Source organism: Symsagittifera roscoffensis, chromosome 5 (genome assembly GCF_963678635.1).
Source record: "Symsagittifera roscoffensis chromosome 5, txSymRosc1.1, whole genome shotgun sequence".
NCBI lineage: Eukaryota > Metazoa > Xenacoelomorpha > Acoela > Convolutidae > Symsagittifera > Symsagittifera roscoffensis.
Window position 1 is genome coordinate 27,762,492 of NC_087066.1, and position 15,275 is coordinate 27,777,766.

The 15,275-nt window shown below is 38.2% G+C and overlaps 1 protein-coding gene across 5 annotated transcripts in view; it reads left to right on the forward strand.

Moving 5' to 3' along the window:
* The window catches only part of LOC134846205 (regulating synaptic membrane exocytosis protein 2-like), an 81,171-nt gene extending 66,655 nt beyond the window's left edge, over positions 1-14,516 (forward strand). For 4 of the 5 annotated variants that reach the window (XM_063863461.1, XM_063863465.1, XM_063863464.1 and 1 more), the window contains 16 exons: positions 563-838; positions 1,315-1,483; positions 1,732-1,873; positions 2,198-2,233; positions 2,537-2,629; positions 3,555-3,782; positions 4,006-4,339; positions 5,114-5,632; positions 7,624-7,931; positions 8,134-8,391; positions 9,500-9,791; positions 10,455-10,798; positions 12,364-12,493; positions 12,928-13,142; positions 13,548-13,687; positions 13,887-14,516. In XM_063863461.1, the coding sequence (XP_063719531.1) occupies positions 563-838; positions 1,315-1,483; positions 1,732-1,873; positions 2,198-2,233; positions 2,537-2,629; positions 3,555-3,782; positions 4,006-4,339; positions 5,114-5,632; positions 7,624-7,931; positions 8,134-8,391; positions 9,500-9,791; positions 10,455-10,798; positions 12,364-12,493; positions 12,928-13,142; positions 13,548-13,687; positions 13,887-14,135 (3,733 nt within the window). In that variant the 3' untranslated portion in view covers positions 14,136-14,516. The remainder of the gene's footprint in view (positions 1-562; positions 839-1,314; positions 1,484-1,731; positions 1,874-2,197; positions 2,234-2,536; positions 2,630-3,554; positions 3,783-4,005; positions 4,340-5,113; positions 5,633-7,623; positions 7,932-8,133; positions 8,392-9,499; positions 9,792-10,454; positions 10,799-12,363; positions 12,494-12,927; positions 13,143-13,547; positions 13,688-13,886) is intronic. The other variant, XM_063863462.1, reaches the window with a different exon arrangement.
* The last annotated feature ends 759 nt before the right edge of the window (positions 14,517-15,275 follow it).

The window sequence follows — 15,275 nt, forward strand, 5'->3', positions numbered from 1 at the left end:
TATTTCTATGAAGGTCAATTAAGAATATCTCAATTGTGAATCCAGCAGATATGTGTATTTATTGATATATTGATCCACCCTGCTTTTAAATTATTCTCTGATGTTGGGTTCGTGTCATTACCACGTTCTCAGTAAATCGCAGTCGAGTTTCTTGCTCGTCTGAATTACACCATCAGAAATAAAACTTCACTCCTCTTTTTAATGAAAGAGTTGACGTGATTGTAGTTTGCATTCTCTAGTCCCTTCGATTGGCTCGATGAGTCTGTGTCGACTGGGATGGTGGCGCAAACTGGACATTCTATTGGTTTTTCTTGGAATCGGTCTTTCGATTTCAAAAAAGTATGCTTTAATTTTTAAAGAAACTGATTATGATTGTGATAAGCGATAAGCTCATTTTTTCGCGGAAAATACTAAATTTTTTTTTGTAAGTATAAGCGTGCGAAAGACTGTCGAAACAATATCATAGCTGAAAAATTACATCCTTTACAATTAACGTCTGTAATTTTTTAACATATCCACACAAGGTAGTTTTATATAGCTAATCAGGAAATTTTGTGCTTAGGGATATTGATGTACCAGTGGCTCTACCTTTTGACGACCCGATTCCGGAAGTAGGCAGGACAGCTGGCAGAAAATCTCACCTGCCCAGTGCACGACGCCTGCCACTTCAGGATCAGCTGGCAGCTTCAGTTGGCTCCAAACTGCAGTTGAAATTGTGGTATGATAAACTGGAGCTACAATTGATTGTGACCGTAATAGGGGCGTTTGAGCTGTCGCCCAGGGAAGATGGGTCACCGAGGAATGCTTATGTGAAGATTCATCTGCTGCCTGACAGAAGGTAAGTACCGGCAATATACTCAGAGTCAGTTTTGTGAGACTATCATTAAATGAATCACATCGAACAGATAAACCGTTCAGGTTTTCAATCAAAAACAGCATTTGAAATCAAATGAATAACGTTTAGCAATCAATAATCACCAAATCTTTGCGCTGAAAACAAACTTGAATGTACAACTGGAAGGTATTGGAGAATGAAATATGATAGTGCTATTCTGATGGTAGAAGTTTTTATTTATTGTTATGAAGAATGTTTTTCTACAATGCAAAGCAAAGGACTAACTGTTCCTCCTAATCAGTACGAGAAGCTGTTATCCCCCTTTGTTGAAAACTACTCTTGGGGGGAAGCTGGGAAAGGTGCAAACAAGGGACAAGGATGACGGTGCGCCTCGAATCACTGATCTTTCTACCGCTGCTACTCCCTTAGTTTGATTGTCCTATGCTTTGATACAAACGACAAGAATTTTGTTTGTGTAGTGATGAGCTGGTAGGGAGAACGAAGACAGCTCTACACACTTGTAAGCCCATCTGGAACATGAGTTTTGCAGTGAATGTGACATCGGAACAGATGCAGCTGGACAATGAATTGGAACTGACGATCTGGGATCTATATATGAAGTCTCAAAGAAGACAGTTCTTGGGAGAAGTAAGTTGAGCGAAAGTGCTGAAAGTGTTTTAAGCTGGTTTTTGGTCGTATTTGGCAGCATTGATTTTTGTAATCAGATGTTTAGATAAAACAGCAACGGTTTTAAACTTTTCGCACCATAAGATGAAAAACGGAAACTTAATGGCAGTTGCGTATATCAATTTTTACAAAATTGTCTCATGTTCACTGCTTCTTGACGTCATAGCAAGTTTGACGTCCTCCCAAGTGCAGAAACTGGTTTATTCCAGGTTGTGCTCAATCTGGAGCGTGCTCTGCTGGACGATGAGCCCCACACATATGAGTTACAGCCTCATGACGAACATGGCCCCACACTCCCTCCTCCCAGTCCTCTGCCCTCAGCATCTATGAACAATCCACCCATGATCACAAGTGAGTATAGTTCAAAGATTTGGCTTCGATGAACCCTTAAGCTATTTCTGTATAATTCGCTGTCATTTTTCAGTATTTGTGGCGAATCGTATACCGATTTGGGCAGAAATAGTTCAAGGATCTCAACGGTTCGAAACACATTTTTTTAAACCAAGATGATTGGAAAATGAATCCTACGTGCTTCAAATACCCTTCTAAAACTTGAAATAAAAAAAGTTAGGAGGAAAAATATAATCGGATGCCAATATAATTTTCAAAAAATTTTGCCGATGTTTTTTTTCGTGCTTGAAAAGCATGTTCAAAAAAAATTTTAAATTTTTTCAGGTATCGGCTGGGACGAATATCTTGAAGATTCTTATGGTAAGTGGAAGTTAGCCTTTAATCTTTATTTCTATTTGATTGAGAAAGAATCTTCAGATCACAGCAGACTCATTTCTTGTTCTCTATACCTTCAAACTACTTTGAACAGAAATGGATTGGCGAACACTTTCATATTCGGCATGGGTCTTTTCGGTTATACTCCCTGACTAAAAATTAAACATTTGCATAAGAATAAAATTATTGAGGAAATGATTCAACCGGAATCAAATTCAGGGGATGTGATTGAAAAGAACCGCTGGGCATGATCTGAAATTTTATCTGACTGGTTTGATCTTTTTTCAGGCGAGATCAACTGGACTGCAGTTGATAAGCTGCTCAGCAATTTGCGAAGTATTCCCTTGCCAGACTTAGGCAAATTGCAGGGCCTTATGCAAAGTGTGTACAATAGTAATTGTGTGCATTTGCATATGAATTCTGATTTCTCTGATTAGTCACATGTTTAGTTTGACCTATCTGACCCTAGCATGAAATGTATTCAATTTCGAATGAAAATCAGGATTAACTTTTTGGAATCAATGAACGCGTTAATCAGGCTGCGCAAATCGGCGATTGACTGAACTTTATTCCTTAACCAATATTAGCTTTTTGGTTCCGATTTTCAATGTTTTTACGTGGAAAATCTTTGGACTGTATCCTTAGTTTTCTCGACGTTTACAAATAGTGGGCGGTAAGGGGGGGGGGGGAGGGGCAGATAGTGATTTGCAAAAATTATACATTAAGAACAGTGTTTTTTCGCAGATTTTGTAAAAAAAATTTGACTAATAAGCATGTGAAATGTATCAATAGAGTTTGTACCGGCAATCTGTAGGTCAGTTTTAGCTTAGTTTGTTTCCGTATTTGTTTGTTCAATTAACGGTACCTTTCAGCGTGTTACCATGATAACTTTGTACTTGAAATTGTCCAGTCAACTGTGAAAAAAAGTGTGCACTCATGTAGATATGGTTCCGACCACGTCATCAATTATTGAAAAACTATAAAAATATAAATGCGAGAGGTGATTGAATTTAGAAATTGGCCAAATATCTTTGAAATCTTGCACTGAAGGCTTTGAATCCTTACTTCGTAAAATGTTCTCGGTTTCAAGAAAAATTAGTCTACTGAAATGTATCATTTTGTGAAAATGAATGGGCTTGCATTAAAAATCTTCTGGGTTTACATATTTTGCGCTTTTTTATTTTGTTCGGCAGATTTTAAAACAAATCTGTGGTCGGAATATTTTGTGATTTTATGCTCATCAAACACATACGAGTTCAACTTGACATAAGGTTTCAAATAAATCGAATTGATGTTGATTGTTAAGGAGTGATTCTGAATGGAGGAAACTTGGCCAGCACTTCGATTGCTGATTTGAGAGTTCTATCTGAGAAGTTAGCCAGAGACGGCGTCTCGAATATTGGCTTGGTGAACCGAGGAGACGGGGCTGAGGACGAGGATGAGGAAGAAATTGATTCGTCGAATCGATTTCTTTCAAGGAATTTTGAAAGATTCTTTCCGTTGCGAGATCTCAAAGGGTCTCGGTTTGTGTCAAGTAAGTTCGCCAATTAAGGTTTAGAAGGGCGAAAACTTTTAAAATGGCATAGTTTAAATGGGGAACATTTTAAATATCCTCGTCCGATGTTTGATCATTTCTTGTAGAGGTTTGTTTTAGGATAAACTTTTGATAACCTTACTTTTTAACCATGGGGAAACAGGAGCCATGAAAACTAATCTATGCATTTTGGTGGCAGCTACAAAGTTTAACTTATATGTAGGTATCGCTAATCTCTATAGCGGAGAAGGATTCCGAACTGCTCCTGATTTTGAAGACCGCGGTACCCCAGTTGGAACTATGACGGCTCCGAATACTCCCAAGCACTTACGCAAAAGCTTCGTTGGAGGCCTTTCAAATATATTTCCTAGACGCAACTCAATAGACATTCTGGAATCAACAGCGGGTCCATTACATTCGCGACAGATTATATCTCCCGGAGGATCTCCGCTGGAGGAAAGAGGTCATGTGTATCATCAGAGGAGTCATTTGTACCCTGGAGATAGGGAGAGAGTGGAATCGCCTTTAAGATACGCTGAAATTCGAAACGAGCAGAGGTAGGAGGTATTCAAAATTGAGATACAGCTCATTTGATAGGTGGCCGAGACAATGTCTGTCCTGTCCTGGAAATGAAACGTGGTGTTTTGATGATCGGTTTCGTATATTCATTCGCATTGTTAGGTCAAAGTTTTAATTTACTGAAATAGCTATCTTCTATAAACGAATTCAATGAACGAAGTGTTGGTGAACAAATTGGTCATGAACGAAGTGATTTAGAGTCGATGAACGTAACTCAGACTCTTATAGGTGCTGATGATTTTCGTTTTTTCCGGAAGTCTTCGTTTGTTCACTCTCATTTTTCGTATATCGCGATTTCAATTTGGATTTCTTTTAAAGTGCACATCATTTTCTTTGTTAAAAGGAAGTCAAACTCCACTATCGAATAGTAAAATAGCATAAAGGTCACAAAAAAGTGATCGACTTTTAATTGCGATTATGGAATTTAATTATCACATTTCCCATCAAATAAAACATTGACCTATTGATACAGTTTTCTAAAATGGAGTTAATGCCATCAAAAAGTGTCTCTCATAAATTTTTCTTGAAATTCAAAGATCTTCAAGGCCATTTATTTTTTCGAAAGTTCAAATTTTTTCAAAAAAACAAGTCCGTATTTTTTTCTGTTTCCTTTTTCTCTTTCTCTTCCATGTAGCTTCTTGTTGCAAACTTTAATGCTCAGTAACAAAAGCTTCTCATTATTTATCACTTTGTTTGGTGAAATTTTACAAAATTTCCTTAAGTGTCCTGGACTCTGCTTGTAATTTTATCAGAGAACTGGACGATTTCGATGATTACGATGACCGGGACAAATTGTCACCTGTCGGATCATGGAAATCCCAAACAACTCACAGACCATACGCGCCTTCAGCTGTGGCTGACAGCCAGTCACAGAAATCTCGCCGACAATCGGAGCCTTACATCAAAGGAGACCACGAAGTTGTCAACGATTATCTTTCGTACACGCCGCATTCACGAGGGGATACGGCTCATTTCTCGGGAAGAAGGAGAAATTTAACGAATCGCGGTGGTGTGCAGTCTCGTATCATGCACAGAATGAACGTGAACGAACATGAATTAGTAGCTAGTGATAGAGACGAAAGATTCAGTGATTTCGAAGATAGATTGAGTGATAGAGATCGAATGGGAAGACGGGTTAATGCAGATGACTGGGATACTATGAGTGACAGAGGGGGTGCTAGTAGACATCACGGAGGCAGGGCTGCTGGAGGAACAAATGGAAAAAGAAGAAGAGCATCTGAAATGAATAAACGGAATCTACATCATAATAGGTCAGTTTACTTCGGTCCTAATAAACAATTTTGATTTGTTCGTGTTAGTAACTCTTTGCGAAGTTGATTTGGCATTTAAGAAATATGATGAGATAGTTTGCTCGTGGACTAACATGATACAATCGTTCCAATTTCTGAAAAGTTTTCCATGTCTAATAACACTGAAAAAATTTGCGCCTTGTGTTCATGGAATTTCTTTAATTGGTGCCTGTCACAATTTTACTTGAAATTGATGCCTTGTTTTCCATTCGAAATTGTAAATTTGTTGTTGTTCCCTTGTATCGCTTCTATGAAAGAAGTCATTGATTTGATGTGATTTTTTGTTGCTTTAAGGTAAGGTCTTAATTGTTCAATCTCGAATTTTTTAGTGGTGTTTTGTCTTTTTAAGTTTGGCAGACAAACTTGCCAGATTGAAGTCAAATTACGATCTGCATTAACGATAGTGCAAATTGCCCAAAAATACGGGACTGAAAAAAGTTTCACGAGTCGATTATTGAATCTTTATTTTTCACATTGGAAATGAAAAAATGTCTTTCGATCCAGTTTTCATGAGTTAATTTTAACAATAATAGAAGTGTCAATCATAGTGATGTCTAAAATTATGAGCTTAAAAGTGATGTTTTAGAGTCGATTAACCTTACGAGGCCAAACTGTGCACTGGATAGGAGCACAATTTTGTGTCTGTATGTTCCTGGATTCCAGAGACAAGTCTTTAAACATGTTAAAATTTTGTCGGAACGATCAAAGGAAAGTAAAGTCCAAAAGAAGTACAAAGAGAGCGTCCTTGTTGCGGAATCCGCTTACAATGCACAAAATGCACAGTTTGGCCTCGTAATGAACGTAGTTCAGACTCTTATGGAGGTCGTGATTATTATTTTTTCTCTTTTTTTTCAGGAAAATATCAGGAAGGCAAATTCCACTCGCACAGCAAAAGTGTAAGGGCCACGAAAAACGTGATCGGCTTCTGCTTTTGAAAATGGAATTTAACTATCAGATTTTCCAGCGAAATAAAAATTGTAACTATTGATCCAGTATTCAAATAGTTAAAAGGAAATCTATTTTTTTTTTAAAATTCGAAAGTTAATATTTTTTCAAAAAGCAAGTCAATTTTTTTTTGTTTACTTGCGTTCACTCCCTCTTTTCCAACTGCCTGTTGGCTATGTTTTTGGAAATAAACGTAGTGAGGCTCTTATAGTTCATGATAATTTTATATCTTCAAATTTGATCACGCGAAATTGGGTTTTTTGCTGTTTTACTTTTGTACGCTCTCCAATTAAGAAAATGAAAATTACGCGAAAAACGTGTTATTTGTGTCCAGGCTCTTGTGTGACCTATTTTTTGAAAAATGAAAGTTTAAAAAAATGAATCATGTTTTACTTGACACTTTCCCAACTGTTTGTATGATGTTTTTAATTGTCAGTGTTTGAAAGGCTTTTTCTTAGTTTTTTTAGTTTGAAAATGATTTTAACCCAAAATCTACTTCATCTGATTTTTTGTAATTTCCTGTTTTCTCATAAAAGCTTTTTATTTGGGCTCAATTGTGACTACTTATGTTTTATCAGATTAGTGACCTAACTTTGCGTGGTTTGAAAAATTAAGTTTTTAATTGGCAGTGTTGCATAGGGGAAGGGGAAATTAGGAGTATTCGAAACGTTTCTCTTGACCATTTAGTTTTCGACTCATCTGGGTTTACTCATTTTTTTTGTCAGCGTAGTTGTCGCTCGATAAATGTTCTGAAGTTAACATTTGCTTCTCTGTTTCGGGACAATTTTTCCTCAAATTCAATATCTTTCCAGACAAAATTTTGAAATTTTTGTAGCTATGAGCTTTTCTTTACGTGGCTTTCCTTTCATTTTCCGTCTACTAGCTTGCAATGCTTTTTCAGTGTGGCATGGCAAGTAGTGCGAAGCCCCGCTTAGCATCTGTGTTGAATTTTCTGTTGAAGTATGAGATTGATCAGACATATTTCGTTTACTTAGCTCTTTTGATAGGAACGAGGGATACTTTTCACCTATGGGCTCATCTGACCGGTCTACCCCCACACGTGCTACAAATATCAGGGGAGATCCGGGTGCTTCCTCGTCAACACTGACCCCACCTCTCCGAGCATCGACAAATTTGGACCAAAACTACCACAGGAGATACAGTCGCAATAACCAAGGCGCAAATGACGGCGGGAGGGGCGACGTCCGTAGAAGGAATACAAATGCAGGAGTTGGATCTCCCAGGGCCGGAAGCAGGAATAGAGATCGAATTGCGGAAGAAGATGACGAGTTTCCAAATAGACCCTACAAGAAAGGTAAAAATAGTTGCCAAATAGTCAAAGAAAAAATCATTCAAAATGCAATAAGCTCAAATTTCAAGTATTTCGAGGAACACACAGCAAAATTTTTTATGACATGTTTTGAAATGAAGAAGGGTTCAATGTGCATTAGTCAGTTATAACTCAATTTTTGAAAAATTCATTGAAGTTGCCAAATAATTTTTGATTGTGTTTCCAGATAGCGTATCAAGTATCAGGGAACACAAACAGAAGCAAAGTGTACCCGAAATGATGACTCCGCCTTACTCTCCGCCTCTGGAACGAGACCGAGACAGAGATAGAGATAGGAATAAACACAATAGAGATGGCAAGGATGGATCGAATTATCACCTGAAGCCACGTAGCAGATCAGGAACGACGTCGACTACGAGGAGTGAGGATTATGAATACGTATCAAAAACGAGGCCCAATGATTTGAGTGTGTCAGCTGAAACAGGTGGGAGCATTTTTCCGTCTTAATTTTGTTTAAATGCACGGATTTAAATCGCGCAAAGTGCTGAATGTTTCAAAAGATGTCAAATTGTTACGATACATGAACAAGAACATATTTGAAAGAAAATTTGCCCTGAAAAAAATTTGAATCACAATCAATCCAGTTTTTGTTATTTGGTTCAATGAATGAGCTATAAATATAGCTAAAAGGGGTGGATCAAGGTTTTTCTAGGGTTAGGATTTAAAAAAGTCGATGAACGTAGCTTAGACTCTAATAAAGTTCGCGATGATTTTTTTTCAGGAAAGGTCTTAAAATATGTTCAAACTTAAAATTACTTTGTCGCGGATTGACTTTTGATGTCTTTTTAAGGTCACTTCATTTCCTCTGTTGAAAGGAAGGGAAACTCCACTATTGAACAGTGAATGCGTAAAGGTCACAAAAAACGTGATCGATTTCGAAAGCGGAATTTAATTATCGAATTTTTGATCCAGTTTCCTATTGACCCAATTTTCTCAAGTTGGGTTAGTTTGTGTAAAAAAAGTGTCACTCACAAATTGCTCTAGAAATTCAAAGAGCTTTAAGGTGTTTTTTTTTGTTTTTGAAGTTCAAAAGTTTTAAAGATCTTTAAGGTCGTCTATTTTTATTTTTGAAATTCGAAAGTTGAAATTTGCAAAAAAAAATTTCAGAAGTTTTTGTTTACTTGCGTTCATTGACTCTATTTTAACTATATGTTCGCTATCTTCAAAAAATGTAGGCCGACCAAAATGATTTTCCGAGCACAAAAAGCATATGTTGACGAAATTTTCTCAGCCGCAGCCGCAGTTAAGTTTTTGAGAAAAAAAAACAGTTCACAAATAATGTGTTTGAGAATTTTAGCCCGAAAATCGCGTTTTTTTACGCCCGTTTCCCTTAAAAACTTAGTATATATTAGCGCCAAAGGCGCCTTTAAAAAAGTTATAGGATTAGTCGGCCGTAAAGGGATGTCATAAATTAATACCAACCGGGACCATTTGATTGGCGAGGAGTTCGAATCCCTAAGGGGGGCCTAAATCCGCGCCTGGTCACGTGGAGATATACGTACAATTGAAATGAAAAACGGACTGATTTTCAGATGGGATAGGGAGTAAGAAAGTGGCAGATGCGTACAGTATCTTCTCGGAAGAGAGCAGCAACCTGTCTAGTCTGAGTGCCCAGAGTGCGCCGGCAGTGGGTGCCAACAAGACCGCTGCCTCCTCCGCCACCGTCTCAGTGTCAGCAGAGCACAGGTTGGATGTACTCAGCAACAACAGTGCACAGTCTGCTTCATCCTCTGCTGCTCTTGAGAGTGGGGGTGGTACTGGCGCGGGTGTAAGTGGAGGGCAACAAGGAAGCAATAGTCTCAATGATGACAACAGATTAAAAGAGTGAGTCAACATATTTTACACAGATGACAGTTTTCTCGTAGTTCAGAGTCTTATATAGGGAAGATTTTTTTGTTTTTTTTTTTAAAGGAAAATTTCATTTTTTAGGCTCAGTTTTACTTTTTCGCGGTTTAATTTTTGATTTCTTTTCAAGTGAAGTTAATTTCCTTCGTTAGAGGGAAGGCAAACTCCACAATCGAACAGCAAAAGTGTAAAGGTCACGAAAAGTGGATTCAAATTCAGTTACGTTTAGCAAAAAAAAGTCAATCATAAATTGTTTTAGAAAATCAAATTGCTTTAAGGTCATGTTTTTTTCCTTTGAAATTTGAGATTTTTTCAAAAAACAAGTCAGTATTTTTTCCTGTTCAATCAAGTTTTTTCAACTGTATGTTGGCTATGTTCCTGATCTTTTCTTTCCGATGAAAAGCTTTAAAGCCAACGAGTTAAGAAAAAAATTGTAGATGTTAGATCTAGTGATGAATTATGGCTTAAGAAACTGGTATCAATAAATAGTTAATTTCTGCGACATAGAATCTGATATGATGTGAGTGCTACCGTAGAAAAACTCGATATGCTAAAAAGGGATATGCGTAGGCAGTAAATTTGAACGCACAAGCGACGAATTAAGGTTTTATCGATGCAATAGTTTATGATGGTTGTTTCCAGAGGTGCCTTGGACACATCTCTATCCGAACACAGACTGACAGCATCCTTAAACGAAGAGGGTCGCAGCCTCTCCTTCAACGAGGAAGATGTTTCAGTCATAAACGAAGACGGAACAGTGGAGAAGCGCAAAGTCAGCGAAATGGGACTAGGGGGGCTCCAGGAACAAGGAAGTATCAGTGATGGGGGAGGGGAAGGAGGAGGGGCTAACCAGGACGGGGAGTCGCACGGAAGCTTGGATCCGAACAGTGCGATTAGCAGAAAGAAGAGAAGGCAGAGTGCGGCTAGTAAGAAGTTCGGAGCACTGGCCAGGTTCTCGAAGAAGAGTAACAGTCTCAACAGTTTAGGTAGGTCGATGATTCATCAGGCGGTCAATGAATGAAAAGGAACCGAGTCAAACAGTAGTTATTTGTTCATTCTCGTGAGTATAACACGGAATAACGATGTATGTAGTTATCGCTGAACGGATTTTTTGATTTTGAAAACTATTTTGCTATCAACACAACTGAATTTTTTGAGCTTTTAATAAATGAAAATTGAGTTGAAATATTTTGCATGATACAGGTCTCAAATGGATATAATATCTATTAACCTTACCAATAATTGCATGAGTCGACTGTTTCACATTAGAGTCCAATCAACAAAACCATGACGACCGGTCTTCGGATAGTAAAGTCTGTACACATCATAGTCACTTAGACAAACTCAGCAAGGTAAGTGAAGATCCACGCGAGTATGAAGAGGCAGAAAACTTTTCAATTTCTACTGGATCCCATAAAATTGGAGACTTCGAATTTGATTCGGAATCGGCTAGGAGCGGTAAATCATCGACGTCAAAGGAAACATCCAAGGAAACTTCGTCCAGTGCAGCGAGCAAGAAGTCAGTTTCAAACTGTGACGGACTGTTGCGGAGGTCAAGTAGTCGGAGGAAACGGCAGTCAAAAAAAGGTTTCATTGGCGTTGAATTTGTGAACATAGATAACCGTTTTTGTTTGAACCGTCAGCAATCAATCGTATAGTCATTTTCTGTAATGCGTGGCCATTAAATTCATTATGTGTGATACGCGAATATTTTTCGATATTCATTCGGCTCTGGGACTATTAATAATCATTTTTAGAATATGGACTTTAATTTCAAGGGGTGGCTCTTCTGTTTTTTATCACGGTCATAACCTTTTCACCAAAAAGTTAGAATATTGTAATTAGATACGCGAACCTACTTTAACATTGATGATCAGAATCAGATTTGTCATCAACAACATCAGCAACGCCAGTTGCTTCCCAGTCTTGATCAAAACCTGGAAAGCGGCTTTTCGAAGTCGCCAAATACCAATCCTCATCGAAATTTCCATAGTCGCTTGGAATGGAAATGGGCCGAGAAAGAATCGACGCCTCAACGAAGAATTAAGTGGATCCAAAGACAGTTTTCATTTCACGTACCGATGAAAAGTCGGAAACCGAGACGCAAAATGGCCCAATACCCGCTTCCGAAGCCACCCGAACATCTGATTGAGAAGTGTAATTGGCAGTAGATGGAGCTCTATGTTTATCTTTTCAGTTAAATTTGAAATCGTCCAGTTAACTTAAGTTTTATTCTTAAAATATGCATGTCTTTGTGCTTAATTTGATATTATCGAATTTCGTGTAACTTCATTTAATCATAACCAACGAGAAGTCCAGAAAGCTAGCTCGTTTTTATCATAACGTTTGAAGATTTTCGCTTTCTGTAATTTAGCCTCACATGCGCTCAAATATGTTTTTCAAAAACTTATATTCATGACCTTAATTTTTTTGTATATCAGCAATATTAATGGAAGCGACTTGAAATAGTTAGTGCTCGTGTAATGTGAGGCTCCAGCGTTGTGATTCATGTTACGATACGCAGTAAGTTTGACTTTGATAATTTTTGCAGACCGTAAGCAGAAATTGGTGGTGCTGAGGACGGAGGAGGTGGGCTTCCACACTGAAGAGAACTTCCTGCAGAGGATGGACAGTCAGGAGACACACGATGTTGCAGTGAGACAATCACTGGCTTCGGACCCGTAAGTGAACAGAAATAATACAAAACATAACCTAACATTTTAGTTGAGGCTCAAAACTCAACAAAAAATTAACGAAATGCGCACACCTAGTAGTAGTAAAATCTTCTATTCAGTTGCGACAGTGCCTGAATTTTGCCCTTGAACGTTGTTGCATACAGTGGGTGTTCATCAAGCCGCCATATCTACAATCCGCCAAATCTTAAAGCCGAAATTACCTCAGAATAACATAAATTGCATAAGAACTTGGTAACAATTGCATAACAATAGTGACAATTGGCTGATATGTAAGAATACTAATTGTCGGCTTGCTGAAATGGTAATCTTATTTTCGGTTTAATGGCCCTTCGGCTTGTCGGCCTGTCACCTGATTAAGTTTGACCTGATTTGAAGAATTTGAACTGTGGAGAGAGTTTGTTTATTCTTCTTGTTAATAGGATGCTCCAATCGCAGCTTCGTCTTCCACCAGAACACAAACTGACAAACTTCGTGGAAGAGCTGGGTCCGGGCCAGTTAGTTGGCAGACAGGTACTGGGATCTCCTTGTCTGGGAAGTATCCAAGTTGGATTCTCTGTGAAGAAGGGAATCCTGGAACTGGAGATCATCCGAGCGAGAGGGCTGATGGTGAAGCCAGGTGCACGTGACTACCCGGGTTAGTTCTCAATTACAACCGAGTGCTCAATTGCAAATATATGAAAAAATTATGCATTGTGCATAAGGTACACTGGGAAGTTTTTCGATAAATCCAATATTCAACATAAATATAGTTTTTTTTCCAAAGTAAGAGGAAAATTGAATTAAAACAAGCATCAATTAGAGATAACATAATCTTTGATTAAACAGTATCATGCTTGTCACTCATCGCGAAAATCACCCTTCTTGTAAGCGGGTTTGTAAAATTTAGGCAAACTAGGGACTTACTAATTAGGGATTTTATTTCTTATATTTGACAGAATTAAAAAAGTGAGTGCTGAGTAAATGAGTTTCCAAAGTTTTTTTCGAAAAGCTGCAACCCACAGTAATGCTCAAGTGCGCACGATTTATGATGCTTTTCCAGCGCCCTACGTGAAAGTTTACCTGATGAAGGGAAAATCATGCTTGGCCAAGGCGAAGACCAAATCTGCTAGGAAGACTCTGGATCCCCTGTACCAGTCTCAGATCACATTCGAAGAGGATCCTTCTGGAAAACTGATCCAGGTAAGAAATAACAAATGGGCTTTGATTCTGACAGGCTCAGGTTTGCAAAATCCGGGAAAAGTTCTATGATAAGAAAATTTTAAGTATCAGGAAAGGTCAGGAATATGTATTCTACCTGGAAAATTTCGGTATGATAAATTATTTGTCCAAATCTTCAGAATTTATTGTGAGAGATCCTATCGAATATTGGGCTGTTCAGATATCGGTTTGGGGTGACTACGGACGCATGGACAGACGCTACTTCATGGGAGTAGCTCAAGTAGCACTAGATGAACTAGACTTGAACGGAATAGTGATTGGCTGGTACAAACTATTCACGACATCCTCATTAGCCGAGAGCAGATCGCAACAGCAAAATAACACATCAACAGCTGGAACGCCAGTTAGTGCCCCCGGGGATGTGCTGGCTACACCCAGTGCAGCCACTACTACGTCACCGGTCAGATAGTAAAAACTGAAAACGTAGATGGTGACTGAACAGAAACGAATTGGTGACGCAATAACAAATACACGATTGTATGTCCATGTCAGTCATTTGATTCTCTCAATCTGCATCATTCTAGGGGCCTCATCTTGTTATACATCAGCTCATACGAGTTCAGTCCGTAGTTTTAACTGAAAGAAGATTGCCTTTTCGTAGATAAAACAAAACATAGAGACATCATTTTGAAGAATCCTCTTTAGCTCATCGACTAATAAACATCACACGGACGAAAGGCGAACTGGATAATTTTCGCAACTGATTTTTGTTCTTTTCGTATTTGCAATTGTAATTTGAGTTAATTTCAATAATTATGAATTTATCAAAGGAAATTAATTTTTACCGCCAGTTTTTTCTTTTGCGACGTATTTTGCTTTGCTTCTATTGAGAAAAATATTAACTGCTAAGTTTTCTTTGTTGGAGGTTCTTTTATAAAAACTGAACTCATAACACGTGAAGTGAAATAGTTTTCGCTTATTTCAGTTAAATTTGACCGTATAGGTTGCCATGTGTTTGGCCGAGGTGCTCAAAACATCAATTTTTGGTCTAGATTTCGAAAATTTTTCAACTCGATTTATCTCAATGCTTTGGGTTTATGCTTTCCAATTTACTACATGCAAATTTGTGTCTTTTGTATTTGGTGCTACTTATATGTAGCTGCGTTTTTGGTGGCTAGTTTTTGGGGATTTAAAGCATCTATGGCTGAATGGTCAGTGCTTGAGACACAAATTTGCTAGGTCGAAGATTCCAACCCGACACGTAACCGAGTTTTTGCTAATTCGAGGCTTATTTCTACTTTGTCTTATTTCACGTGATAGAGCTGCTTTTTGGCCGTGTTCTGGCAATTGTTTGCGAAGCGCAGCTTTGCCTCTGTGTAAAACATTGTTATAATGCCAACTCTGCTCCGATTTTTTTGGCAAATTTTAGATTTGTGATTTCAACATCATTCCATCAGCTCCACCAACATCATTCCATCAGCTTCACATTATATCTCTGTACAAAACTGATTGCACAAAATAGGAAATTGGTCTCGAAGAAAATATCAAAATTTTTTTCTCATATATATGAGGCGAAGTCGACCCCCTAACTACCCAAAGGTTTCCACTT